The following is a 14727-nucleotide window of genomic DNA, read 5'->3' as shown; positions in this document are numbered from 1 at the left end:
GACATTGATTAATCACTTGACTGGTTAGATTAAGATACATTTAAATATTAAAGAACCGACAAGTAAGTATAAGTCAGAAAAGAGGTAAAGATATGAATTACATTGATATAATATGTATATTTTATAATTCCTATGGTAAATGCAAAATCAATTGCATTTATAGATATGAAAGAAACTGAGCAAAACCATGATATAATGTTGGTGTTGGGATACAATACCAGTAAGTAAAAGAAGAGGGAGGGATTGAAAAACACATCTCAGAATTTCCATTTATGGTAATGATAATGGAGGTAATATGAAACAATCTACTGATGAAAATGATGACAAAATATAAGTATCTGCTCAAGATATTAAAGAACTACAGTGGTACTATAGAATAAGTTACAGAAAAAGTAAGTTGAGTGCAAGATTCAGGGTACTTATTAATTCTGAAAATGTGTTAGAAAGTCAAAATTTGGGCTCAGGTCTTTATCACAGGAGACCTAATGAATTCCTTTCTTACTCCTTTGGTTAGAAACTACAAGTGCTACTCCAAAATCCAAATATTCAATGACTTCCAAGGTACTGAAATTCAGCTTTAAATGCTCTTGGTGTTTAATATATAGATTTAGCTACCCAAAGCTAGGCAATGATTTCTAATGCTAAAATAATAAAGACCTTGATTTCATAGCATCAAATTGATTCACCAGTTTAATCTTTTTTCTTAATATCTGACTGCCAAATAAAAAAACAAAAACTAAGGAAGGAAACTGTAATAATGTAAATTTAAAAAGGAAAGAAACAGAAAATAAAATAATTTATAACATATTTAAATCTAATTACATAATTTCTAATACATAGAAATACAAAAACATAATTACATAATTTATAATACATAGACATACAAAATATTACACAGTATTTCAGTGGCCATAGTTAATAGCTCTATCTAAGCATATAAATAAATAATGCATCATATTCTTTCAACTGTGTAAAAAAACAAGCTACAGAGCAAAGAGGCACAGTGATTTGAATCAGAAAGTATACTGAGGGACCAGCGCCACTAGGACATTGGTCTTGTATACTGCTAACCTGTGTTCAATCCCCAGCATCCCATATGATCCCCTGAGCCCAGTAGGAGTAGTACTGAAATCAGAGCTAGGAGTAAACCCTGAGCACAACTGGGTATGGTACTCCCCCTCAAAAAAAGAAAGATAGAGAAATTCTACTAAGGTGATCAAAAATGGAATCACCAAAGTAAATTTATGAGAGCAATACAGACATAAAGAAAATGAAGAAGAAAATTATCTTCCAAGGATTCAGCAATAAGTTGATGCATACCAGTCTAAGTAAGGAATGTGAAAATATTATGTATAAAATATAGTAAGTCATTATTTTAAAAGAGTATACTTGAACCATGTGTGTTTATGTTTAAAACATGTTAGATAAAAAATATGAACCAGCAGACCCTAAATAAACACTAAAGTATATTATTTAGGTAGAAGAAATATTGTATATAAAAGATATAGAATAAAGGACAATGGAAAGGTATTAAACAGTGGGAGAACAAAGTGATACTGAGATCACAAAATAATGATGTCTTAAGGCATTAGGGAGACAGAAGCATACATCCACACAGTAATGCCAGTGCAATAACAATAACCCATTAAGGTGAAATGGAATAAAAAAAACCTTGTTTAAGGACTTAACATTACTTGAAAAAAGATGAAAGCATAAAGTATCTGCAGATTTTATAAATCTAGAAGATGTGATGTACTTTTTAAAAATCATATAACTTGCAATATAATGAAAATAAAAACTCAATAAGATAAAATGTGTTCTAAACTAAAACATGGACAAAAATACCCCAGAAAAAAATTATGATAAGAATAAATAATTAAAAAGTAAGAAGATATGAAATCAAATATAATCAATAACTACTTAATTACTATTGCATTTAATTTCTGGGGATTAAAGGTTACTTTCCAAAGCTAAAATTTGTTAGACCCTCTAGATAAAACAAAAACGAAAATAACAAATTTTTATATGGCATGACAAAGGCTGATAGAAATAGAACTTGAAGAAATATTATGAGGATAAAAAAATAAAATTAAACACTTAAAGAGCACTGTTTTTCAGTGAGTTTCAGAGATATCATCCTAGAGATTGTTTTAAAGGTTATGCAAATGCAAAACTATTTTCGTTATGACTAGATCTTATTTGCCTTTTCCACTCCCACTTGTTCCAAGTGATATTGTAGAAAACTAAATGTAGACTGAACTGCATGAACTCAGCTGTAGTATTTGTTAATATAGTCATTAAAAGGCTTCGTGACTGTATTTTACAATGCTCCCCTTTTCACTACATCTCTTGATTAACATATTATTATCTGTAAATTTTAGTGCTAGAAAGATTGAATAGTTGGTTAACTGTTTGCCTTGAAGACAGCCAAACCAGGTGCAATCCCCAATATCATATATAACCCTGCAAGTCCCACCAGGAGTGATACCTGAGCAGAGAGCCAGGAGTAATCCCTGAGCACAGGTGGGTGTGGTCCTAAAATAGCAACAACATATTTAGTGCAAAATGTCCCTTACATACTCTAAATGTGGTATCAACATAGCATTTGTTTTTTTCCTACTAATGAATATATTTACGCGTAGTAAATATTGATTGATATAACCTACATAATGGAATTTTTTTAGAGCATCTCTAGCGTAAAAGTGCCTAGAATCTAAAATAAAGCTTGGTACTTTATATTAGTCAAGAAGAACAAGATATTGAGCTTTACTTGAAGTGAAAGGGACACTTGAAAATGATAAAAATGAACAAAGTAATTTAGATATAGTATAACTATATACTGCACACAATAAATTTAATGATCTGGAAAAGATATGAAGCAAAAGAAAAGTGTTGAGAGTTGAAGTATCTATATATATATATCAAAACCAGTAGAGCTGATATTACTGTAAGCATGGGACAAAAAGTACAAAATTTAAAACCCAAAATATGTCTGTTAAGGAAGCAGGCTGGGAGACGGGAAGTAACCTGCATACATAGGCGATGGATACAGATACTGACAGTAGGATTGGAGCTGCAAAACACTGCATGCTTAAAACTCTACAAACAGCTGTGTAAATCATGATGTCTAAATTTTAAAAAAATGAAGAAATTATTCTACACTCATCATGAAAGCCATGTATAAATTTTTTTCTCCAGGACAATGCCAACATGTATGTGTCCCTTTTAGTCAAAAGACATTGTGAATAATGAAAAATAGGTGCTAAGTCAGTACTACTGAATTTTTACAAACACACATATTCCAATCTAGCTGTGTGAATATATTTAAATTTTCTAACTTCTCTGCTCTTTTGTTTCCTTATTATTTATATTTTTAAGTAGCAATGATTAAATAAGAATCAGGAAACTTGGATTCTAGCCCAAGTTTTTTACATTGTTGGCATTAGAAACGATAGCTATTACCATTCCCTAATATTGTCCTCAATAAAGATAAGGAATTAAGCTACAAAATCGTGTTGAACCAATAAAACATCAAAGAGATATTTGTGCTAAACCTTGAAAGTAAACAGTATATTAATACACACTCAAAAAGTCTATATACAAATGACTCGGCAGTGACTTAAGCAAGTCGATGCATTTGAATCAAAAGGGGACACTAAATGAGAAAATTCTATTAAGTTGCCAAATTGTAAAGTCTGCTATTAAGGATGAGAACAGAGTAAAAAGATTTATGGAATGCCTTACCTTAAAATACCATTACTTCCTTAATATTTCTAAGAAAATCACTCTCCCAGTCAAAATTTCTATTTTTTACTTCCCCATCCTAAATAAACAATATCCGTGAAAATAAAGGTCTTTTTTCAAAGAACTTAAATAATAATTAATATACAAAGTTGCTTAAATATCCAAGTTTACTGCTTCAATATATTCTTTATTAGCTTTTTGAAAGCTTCCAAAGTCCCACAAAATAAAACTGAAGCCAAGTATGTTTATCCCTCAAAGGACCCTTGCCCACGGCAAAATTAGCATTTGGCTATACTTGCTACAAATATCTATTTCAAAGAATTCCTCCCACAGAAATGAGCCAATGGTCTAATAAAACATCCCTGCCACAGGCTGGTAAGGGGGTGGGGTGGGAGTGGGGAACCTTCACAAGGAATAGCAAAAGTAAAGATGTTATATTAGAGGCTAGAGGCTTTTACTAAATAAGCATTTGGTGAAGGTCGACCTCCTTCAACTGCTCTGGCTGAGAGTTTCATACAAATATGCTGAGTTGCATTTGGGATTTTTAATTTTCAGGATCATACATGATCTATGGAAAAAATAATACTAAAATGGGAATCAGGAAACTTGGATTCCAGCCCCACCTCTGCCTGGAGTTAGATGAGAACTATGTGGGTCTGTTTTTCCATTTGCAAACTAAGAAACCTAAACTGGCAGATCTGTAAAATTCCTTCAGGCTTTGTATTTACACATTGTGTTGCAAAACTAAGGAGTCGTCTATCGCCATCTAGTGGAAAACGGGGAATTTACTACATATAGAAGAGTGGAAAACATCCTACAAGAAAATTTCTGGCACTTCAGTATATTTTAGATTGTTATTTTTATCTATCTAAAGTTACTAAGACAACACTCATTAACAAAAGTTTATCTAGGAAGATGACATGGCATATTTGAAAATTTTAGTGTTTCAATATCTTTCACGTATTTATTGTCCTAGTGATACTGTTATTTTTCTACTGCTTCATTTTCAGAAACGTTCTATTTTCTGAAAATAGTTCTATTTTCTGAAAATGAAGCAGTAGAAAAATAACAGTATCACTACTCAAAATGATATTTCATGGAAATATATTTTAAAAATTTATAAATTAACAATTAAACTGCTTATATGAAAGTATTCCATTATTATTAAAGATTTTCTAAAATAGAAAGTAGAAACTTCATGACAAAATAAAAACAATTACTTGTTCTTATACATCAATGTTCTTAATCATCTTAAATATCCATGACTTAATTATCATTTTCCTAATATTCTATATAGAAAAAATTTACTTAAATTATACACATGTGTACATCTACATATAACATAACTCTGTATATGTACAAACAGCTATCACAGGATATATCCTTGGTAAAAATCAGGAGAGCTGTTTTGTTTATTTCATGCCTACCAATATCTAGTGCTTTACACTTACACAGAGGAATAAATCAAAACCATTATAAGCATAAAAAGTAGTAATATAGCAAAATAAAGTAATTATTTTCAGACCGAATACATATTTATTGGAGCCAAGAGATAAGACAGCAGGTTGGGCACTTGCCTAGTATATGGCTGGACTTCCATTTATCATGGACACCACAGAGGTCTCCTGAGCCCCATCCAGTAGTGATTCCAGAATGCAGAGCCAGGAACATGCCCTGAGCACAATGGGTATACCATCCCCCAAAATTAATATATATATTTTAATAGTGGAACAGTAAAGTGTGGGTCAATAATAAAACTAGGCACTATGGTCAAATTTTGAAGTTTTAAATGCAAATTATAACATCTAATAGCTCTATGATATAGATACTTTACTTAACTTGTCTCAGATTTTTACTGGAAAATAAAATCAGTGCAACTAGCTTTTACATAAAATGCAAATTAACTAATATATGTCAAGCACTTAAAATAAATGCCTGATAGTAAGAAAACATTATTCATTACTATATTAGTTACTTTTTATTTAAAATTTGTAAAAATAAGTGTCATATAATTCAAATTTTACCACCAATTTAATTTCTCAATATTTCTGCTCTAAAATTAATAAAATTCAACATAATAAAGAAAAATGACTATATATTATAAATTATCATTTTTTTATTTCTCTAGACTACCAAAAAAACAAAAATTCAAACTCAAAATGCAAAAGGCTTCAACAAATTAATTTTATAAACTTTAATAATCTCTGTGTTTGGCATATCAGATACTGGGCTGGAGCGATAGCACAGCGGGTAAGGCATTTGCCTTGCACACAGCCAATGTGGCCGACCCGAGTTCAATTCCTCCACCCCTCTCGGAGAGCCCAGCAAGCTACCAAGTCTCACGATGGAGACGTTACTGGGCCCGCTCGAAAAAAAATCAATGACAACGGGAGGACAGTGACAGTGACAGGATAATCTCTGTGACAGTACCCACTCAAAAAATAAGATTTTCTTTTATGTAGAAACAAGACACTTTACCAAATATCTCATAAGTAACTTTCAGGCAGAGAAAAACTTAAAATTTAATCTTAAATACACCTAAATGAAGCTGATTTATAAAAGACAATCATATAATCTCAAGAAAAAATAAAACAGTTTAATTAATGAAAAATATAAAGTTTCATCTGATTAAAGTAAGGCTGTCTTCAAAATTATCAGGCTACATATGTGGTCTTTTTTGACTGAACCACTAACAGTATTTTTCAAGTTCTATTCATGCTGTAGCATGCGTGGAATTTTATTTTATAAAAGTAATTAATAAATTCCATAGTTAGAATGTGCCATATTTTATCACTCATTCATCAGTTGAATATTTTCATTTGTGTCAAACATGAAACTGTGATATACTTTTCCTCCATACATGACCAACTGGGTTAATAAAAATATTTAAAACTAATAAGTAAAATAATCAGACTAACATTAACTTAATGAACTGAGGAGTATTTTATGCATTCAAAATATGCAAGAATAAGTGTAGATCAGGTCCAAATATTTTATGCTAAAAAATGCCATAAAAATAGAACCAGTAACAAAATAATTCAGTATTATTTACATACCAAATTTAAACTACAATATTTACTGCTATAAAATAATTTATACCTTAGTATATAATATATTTTATAATCATATTTTTTAAATTTTATTCATCATTTCATGTTTAGTGATAAATAGTAGTTTATAGTAATAGAAAACATCTCTAAAACTTTAAAACTATAAAAAATCCTATTGTTTTCAATTTTAACGTATGTAATGAAATTTTAAACCATTTAAAAGTATATTTCACACTGTATTTCTACACTGACGTTTATAGAATTGAAAACATTCAACAAAGCTAATTTAAAATGGATTGCCTTAAATAGATTAAAGTATTTTATTCACTTAAATGCAAAGAAAATGAGTAATGTTTAAAATTTTCCTATTAAAAAAGAACAGTAAGAGCTAACACTGAATTCTGTAATAATTAGAATTTAGTAAGTATTAGGAAGAAATTAAAATTGCAACGACAAACGTAGCATATGTGGTATTGCTTCCAATTTTATTTCACCTACTTAAGAAATATTATAACATGGAATAGTAACTTGTTAACCTATAAATACAAATCTATCTTTGTGCCCCTTTTTAAGAGCTCTAAGCATCAATATATCATTAAAAAAAATACTATGCTTTTCACTAAGCTCAAGCAGAATCCTTCCTAAGCAGTTTCTGAAGATGAAAAACAGACTCCAAAACAGACTCCAAATGGTCTTCAGAAAATTTACCTTCTCATGTATACTCTGCTCACACTCAATAAATACAGTGTTTTCATTTACCAAACAGACAGCAAAGGCATTTTTTGCCTTGTTTGCTCTGTACTACATGGAGATACCTCAGGTACATCAATTAATACTATGGCAGTTTTCACATAAATTTTTTAGATATCCTATTCCAGGAAATCCACTAGCTACAAAAAATCCCATACAGCTATGCTGGCAATGGACATGAAGTGAAAGGGAGTTCAAGCATGTCTTTTCACAAACAGACATTTTCTTATTTTTAAGCTTGCTTCAGTGTTTGCCAATATCTAACATACATTACGATGCACTTGTCTTTATTCCAATAACAACAAAGTTATTTCTATATGTATTTTTAAACTAGAGATTTAATGAAAAATTTGCATCAGTGTATTAGTATTATCTATATGCAAAAAGTCTGTATGTTCCCAAATCAGGAAGCTTACATACATACATAGTCAAATAAATAAATAAATAATATTATACACTACATGTTCTAATGTTTTTAGAATGATCCTTCCTGCAGGATTCTGATAGCCCCCTTCCCACTGACCCAATCCATATACTCAAGTTGCAGCACGTGCAGAGGACTCCAGATATCGCCTTGGCTACCTTCAAGGAAAATCATGCACTTTAACCTAGCTAGGGTGACATAAAAAATAACTGAAATAAATGCTCAATGACAGAAAAAAATCTACAAAAGAAAAAGAAAATAAGTAAATAGTGATATGAAGAATCGTGTAAGTACAAAATGGTACAAACTACATGCAAGTGGCCAGTTCTTTCTTACAGATTTCCTTTGCTCTAACAATATATATTGCAGAAAACTAATTCTATAATATATCTGATAAATTATGAAGTAGCCTAGGAATCTGGTTAGCAGTGTGGAATGTTAGAAACCATCCAATGTCATAGGAATCGATGGAACAAACTCTAATCTACTAACATACCAAAATACTATGAAGACATTGAAAAAGAGTGCTATGAAGTCAATTAAATATTAAACAAAAAGATAAAGATAAAGAAGAGTACTAAAAAATTCTCTGTTCTATAAAAAGAATAACATACATATATTGCTTAGATATATGTATATGTAAACATGCCTATATATACAGACACGTGATATGCAAATTATTATGCACATGCATAAACAGAAAAAAAACTATAAATAAAAAGACTAATGACAGAATGAAAGTAATTGGAATGCAAGCACACTCCTTTTGAACCTATTTTTTAAATGGACATTGGAAAAATATTTTTGTTAAGTGTATATATATATTAAATAACACTGAATACATTGGGAAAGTATCTAGCTACATATCAAGTACACAATAGAAGCCCTCCCGTTGATCGTCGATTTGCTCGAGCGGGCCCAGTAACGTCTCCATTGGAGACTTTGTTGTTACTGTGTCTGGCAAGCAAGGGGAAAAAATACTTTCAGTCATCAAGAAAGCAAAGTTCAAAAATTAAGCATTTATTTAAAATTAAATAAAATTATTTAAAAGTTTAAAATTAGTATTTTTATTCTTGGTAATAATATTAGTGTAAACTTCAAAATTATTTTGTGTACATTATAAGATCATTGTCACTGTCCTCCCGTTTTTCATCAATTTGCTCAAGTGGGCCCAGTAACATTGTGAGACTTGTTACATATCGAATACATCACGGGTAGCTTGGCAGGCTTTGCCTTGTGGGCGAGATACTCTCAGTAGCTTGCCAGGCTCTCCGAGAGGGGCGGAGGAATTGAACTCGGGTCAGCCATGTTGGCTGCGTGCAAGGCAAATGCCCTACCCGCTCTGCTATCACTCCAGCCCTCCTGAGAAATTAAATGCCAAATTTAGGAATGTGGGAGCCATGTCCACAAACCAACTTCGGCTTAACCATACAAGCTCATTTAACAGCCTTGCTTCAGAAATCCATAAATAAATCTCAAAAGAGAGCAAAAGTTGCAGTTGATCTTGGACCCATGTAAGGCTGAACAGATAGGAAACATCGGTGGGGGCCACCCACCTAAACAGAACCTCTAGCAGCCACTTTGTCCCACAATCCAAAATCACTGCTATGTCCCCAGCCAGACTTCATCATCTTAAAATAGATCTCACCGAGATATTATCTGCTGAAAATTTGACTATGCAGGTTTTGTGACTGAAATATCCAGGCTTTTTTTTTTGGGGGGGGGGGGTCGTGATGGGTTATCTTCCCTCACCTCCCTGTACTTTGAAAGCCGCGGCAGTCATGTTCATACCCCAAAGGCGCTACCCAGTTTTAAAAACAGCTACTCCAGCTATAAGTTCCCAATAAAATACTGAACACCCTGAACAAACATGATGACCTCTTAGTACCTGTATTGCAAACCAGAATGCACAAAAGAAGAGAGAGAGAGAGTGAGTGAGAGAGAGAGAAAGAGAGAGAGAGAGAGAGAGAGAGAGAAGAAAGATATACCTGCCATAGAGGATAGAGGAAAGCGGGGGTGGGGATGGAGTGGGTAAGGAGGGGTAGGAAGAAGACTTGGGACACTGATGATGAGAAATGTACACAGCCTACATATCTACATATGATACAACTTTCTGATAAAAATTAGATAAGTTATTTTTTCATCAATCATGAAAATGTTTCCTTAATAAAGATGTTCAAATCCTTTGACATAGTAACAATTAACTCCAGAGACAGTTCTGCCTCTTTCCATCAAATTTAAAGTCTTGGGCTGAAGCAGTAGTACAGCAGGTAGGGTGCTTGCCTTATATATGTGGTAGGCCTGGGCTCAATCTCCAGCATCCCATATGGTTCCCCTGAGCACTGCCAGGAGTAGTTCCTGACTGCAAAGCCGTGAGCATCACTGAGTGTGATCCAAAAACATACATAAATAAATACATATATTTCAAAGTCTTTTCTTGTTCCTGTTAGAGAACCTATTTAAAAAAGCAAAAATAAGCAAACAAATAAACAAAAAAATCCTATGAAAATGTAGATTTTCTGTCAAAACAACTGAATGAAAATCGAATAAAAATCCTTTAAGCTTATGTGCACTTAGAAAAGTGCAGATTGGGGAAGAGCAATAATAAAGTAATAGGACAAATTCCTTACACAAGGATGACTGGGATTCAACCCTCATCACCCCATATGATCCTCTGAGTCAGAGTCAAGAGTAAGCCTTGAGCACCACCACACTTGGGGTACCTCTCCACCATAAAACAAGAAAAGGGCAATATGCAATTAAACAATTTTATGACACTAGAAATAAACAAGCTCATAATATATGATTGATAGAAAAAAATCTATCAATTTTAAGAGTTGTGAAAATGCATCGGTGGTTAAAAATTTATTAAAAATTATAAGAAAAATTTATTAAAAATTCATCTGCTGCACTATGTCAAAGCAAAATTTATATCTAGCTTTTTATTTTTGACAATCCCTTATATCCATTAACCATTATGTAAGTTCTTGTTAAAGGTAAAGGTAAAGGCCCTCCCGTTGATCGTCGATTTGCTCGAGCGGGCCCAGTAACGTCTCCATTGGAGACTTTGTTGTTACTGTGTCTGGCATATCGAATACTCTCGGTAGCTTGCCGGGCTCTCCGAGAGGGGCGGAGGAATCGAACTCGGGTCAGCCATGTTGGCCGCTTGTAAGGCGAATGCTCTACCGCTGTGCTATCGCTCCAGTTCTTGTTAAGAAACAAAAATAACAGTATATACTGTGAATTTAATTTCACAAGTTAGCTATTTAAAAATAACAGGATTTTTAAGTCAGATAGTAAAAATATTGATATCTTTATTTCAGAATTATCAGAATAAAAATAGCAGAAAATATGTTGAAGTTGAATTTTGATGGACAGAAGAGGCAAGTTGAATGATTAAAAAATAGAGAGTAATAACAGAACAGATATTCATAAAACTCCTCAGCAACACATAAAAAGGTGAGAAAACAATATAAGCAAATAACAACAGAATTTGACAGAATAGAGGTGATAAATAATAGATAAGGTTCTAGTTCCACAGGAGATGATGAGTACATTTATACGATCCAGGAAGACTGGCTTCAAACATGAAAAGTACTGCTAGATTTTAAAGTTGGAGTATAGAAATGAGTACATTTCATCCAGATAACTCTCCCAGACCCCTGCACAAGGATGAGTCATCCAGGGCACCCCAGAGCAAAGCAAGTCAGCCCAGGGCCCACTCCAACAGAGCCCCAGCAGCCAGCCGAAAGCTCCCACATTCCACAAAATGGCATGCTCCTGGCTGGACCCCGTTGCTGAGGACAAGACTCATCCAGAAATTAATCTGCTGAAAATATTCAGGTATGCAGGGGTTGTGATCGAAATCCCCAGGTTTTCAACAGCTGGGCTCGGTTACCTCCCCCAATCTCCCCTGTCCCCAGCAGTCATGCACAAACTCCCAGGTCATCACCAATTAAAAATTTATCTCCAGTCCTATCACCCCATTAAAAATTTTGGATATCTTGGAATGACATTTCAAACTCTACAACACTGATAAATCAGTAGCACACCAGATTGAATGGGTGCAGAATATAATCAATCTTGATTAGCAAAACACAAATACAGAAGTCTTAACCTGTAACAACATTTTAGTAATATCTTATTGAAGGACTTAATGGCTTCAAGGTGAAACACAACAATATTTACTAACTTTCTTCTAAGGAAACATGTTTTGATCATTGATCTTTATTTTGGAAAAGTATAGCTAACAAGCAATATTAAATAAATTGTTGAGGGCCTGCTATGGGGGTAGGCTTAAGGAGTGGTTGGGAAAATTGGAAACAATGATAGAGAGAAGGTGTAATGGTGGTGGACTTGGTGCTGGAATACTGAATACGAGTAACAAATCATCATGAACTTGTAAACCTCCATGTTTATATAAAGTGTAAGAGGAAAATTTCAAAAAATAAATTTTTAAAAAAGTACACTTCAATAGCATAGTCTTTAAAAGAAACAAAGAAACAAAATATAATCCCAGATTTCTCTGTTAAAATTCTTTTGTTCTTACCAATTCGAGTGATTTTATTGTGTGAAAATTCAAGACTTTGAATATTAATGCAGCCATCCAAACCATGAAAAGATGTTAGTTGGTTTTTATTCAAAAGAACAACACAGAGATTTTCTAAGTTTTCACAGTTGACAGTCTCAATATGATTTTCCTAAAACAAAGAACAAATGCAATTAGTTTTATTTCAATTGTTTATTATTAATGACACATTTCAAGCAGGACAAAGGATGGGAAAGATCTTCAAATGACTACCTAATTTAATATAACTATTAAAACATATACTAATAAATTATTATTTTATATTTACAATGCTTTTAAATATATAAACCAGAAAATATCATATAACTATATTTCAAACAATCTAATAAACAAGAGCAAGCATTTAGTGAAAGTTCCTACAAAGCCTTTGCTTTTAAATAATATAAATAATGTTGAAATCTGCAGATTTCTTAGACCTTTTTTAAAAGTTTCACCTGCAAAGGTTATAAATATAGGGGCTGGAGAGATAGCACAGTGGGGAGGGATGTTTGCCTTGCTTGTGGCTGGGTTCAATTCCCAGCATTCCATATGGTCCCCTGAGCACCACCAGGAGTAATTCCTGAGTGCATGAGCCAGGAATGACCCCTGCACATCACCGGGTGTGATCCAAAAAGGAAAAAAAAAAGGATTAAAATATAATGAATTATAGATATATCTTATATATGTTTCTATATTTTCTCCCACATGCCCATGTCTGTAATACACTCTATTGGTTTAAGTACCACAACTGTGAGCCAATGATGCAACAATAATTTCCTATTTTAAAGACCTTGAAAGATTAAGGTAATGGTAAAGGCCCTCCCGTTGTTCATCGATTTGCTCGACTTTGTTGTTACTGTGTCTGGCATATTGAATACGTCACGGGGAGCTTGCCAGGCTTTGCCGTGCGGGTGAGATACTTTCGGTAGCTTGCCGGGCTCTCCGAGAGGGGCGGAGGAATCGAACTCAGGTCAGCCATGTTGGCTGCGTGCAAGGCAAACGCCCTACCACTGTCCTATGAAAGATTAAGTTTTTTAAAATAAAGTTCCATGACAGGAATATTTAGTAAACAATATTTTCAGGTCTAAAATAAACCCAGAATCCTATATGGTCTCCCAAGCACCACCAAAAGTAATTACTGAGTGAAGAGATAGGCATAACCCTGGAGCTCACTGAGTGTATCCCAAAATCCATATATATATATACTTTTTTCAAATATATCTCTGCATATAGGTTTGTTTTAATGAAATCAGCTGAAATCATAGAAAACCCATGTCTTAAAAGACAATGTCTTAATGAAAGTAATGCCAGCTTGAGCTGAAAAAAAAATTAAAAAATAAAAGAAGACTCTAGTCTCCTACCTCCCTCTTCTATGGGAAAGAAGACAGAGAAACTAATGTCTTGTAATGGGGTGCTTTTTATATAAAAGCATGTGTTGAGAATACAGATAAGGTTCACAAAGAACCAATGCCATGGAGCAAAACTCATAATCATTTAAGGAATTGACCACATGTTCTAAGATATGTAAAAAACACTGCTAGGAAGTTCTGGTTTTCTGACCAATAGAATGTCAGCTAATATTATGTCAGTATACACTTGATGAGCTTTGGAGTTTGTATTTTTTTGAAAATTCAACCTTAAGTTCCAGACACAATATGAGTATGTTGAAAATCACATGAAAAGCAGAAGTACAGATATCAAAGAATGAAACATAAAAGGCATCAGAAATAGTTTAACCCTTATATAATTGCATTTAAAAAAGTCAACATAATAAAGCATAAATCACCATACAAGCTGGCCTCAAAACACTGAGCAAATAATATGGGTATTGTTTCAATTTAAGTAATTTGGTTGCTTGTAATAAAAACAAAAAGTGACAAAAAATACATTTCCTTAATGATATAATTTCTGAGGCATCCTCTGGGACCCTGGGCCATCCACCAACCCTGATCCCCAGTCCTACTCGTCCCCAACTCTGTGACCAGTTTTCTCACACTTCCAGGTCAGTCAAAACTAGAACCTGGGACTCCACCTGCCCTGTGTACACACCCCAGGAGTCCACTGGGACCCTGAGCCACCCACCAGCCCATTCCCCACCAGCCCTGAGCTCCTTCCTGCTCCCAGGTATCCATAGTGGGCATGGCATCTGAAGAAGTGGGCATGGTCTATTTGGGGGAAGGTAGATGACCAAA

General features: G+C 33.4%; 1 protein-coding gene across 1 annotated transcript in view; it reads right to left on the bottom strand.

Moving 5' to 3' along the window:
• The window catches only part of LRRIQ1 (leucine rich repeats and IQ motif containing 1), a 246312-nt gene that overhangs the window by 191105 nt on the left and 40480 nt on the right, over positions 1 to 14727 (bottom strand). The window contains exon 10 of the mRNA XM_056116978.1: positions 12518 to 12668. Within this exon, the coding sequence (XP_055972953.1) occupies positions 12518 to 12668 (151 nt within the window). The remainder of the gene's footprint in view (positions 1 to 12517; positions 12669 to 14727) is intronic.

The sequence above is a fragment of the Sorex fumeus genome, unplaced genomic scaffold, assembly GCF_029834395.1.
Source record: "Sorex fumeus unplaced genomic scaffold, SorFum_2.1 ptg000003l, whole genome shotgun sequence".
Taxonomy (NCBI): domain Eukaryota; kingdom Metazoa; phylum Chordata; class Mammalia; order Eulipotyphla; family Soricidae; genus Sorex; species Sorex fumeus.
Note: the sequence above shows the minus strand (reverse complement) of the source record. Positions and strands in the feature narration are given on the sequence as shown.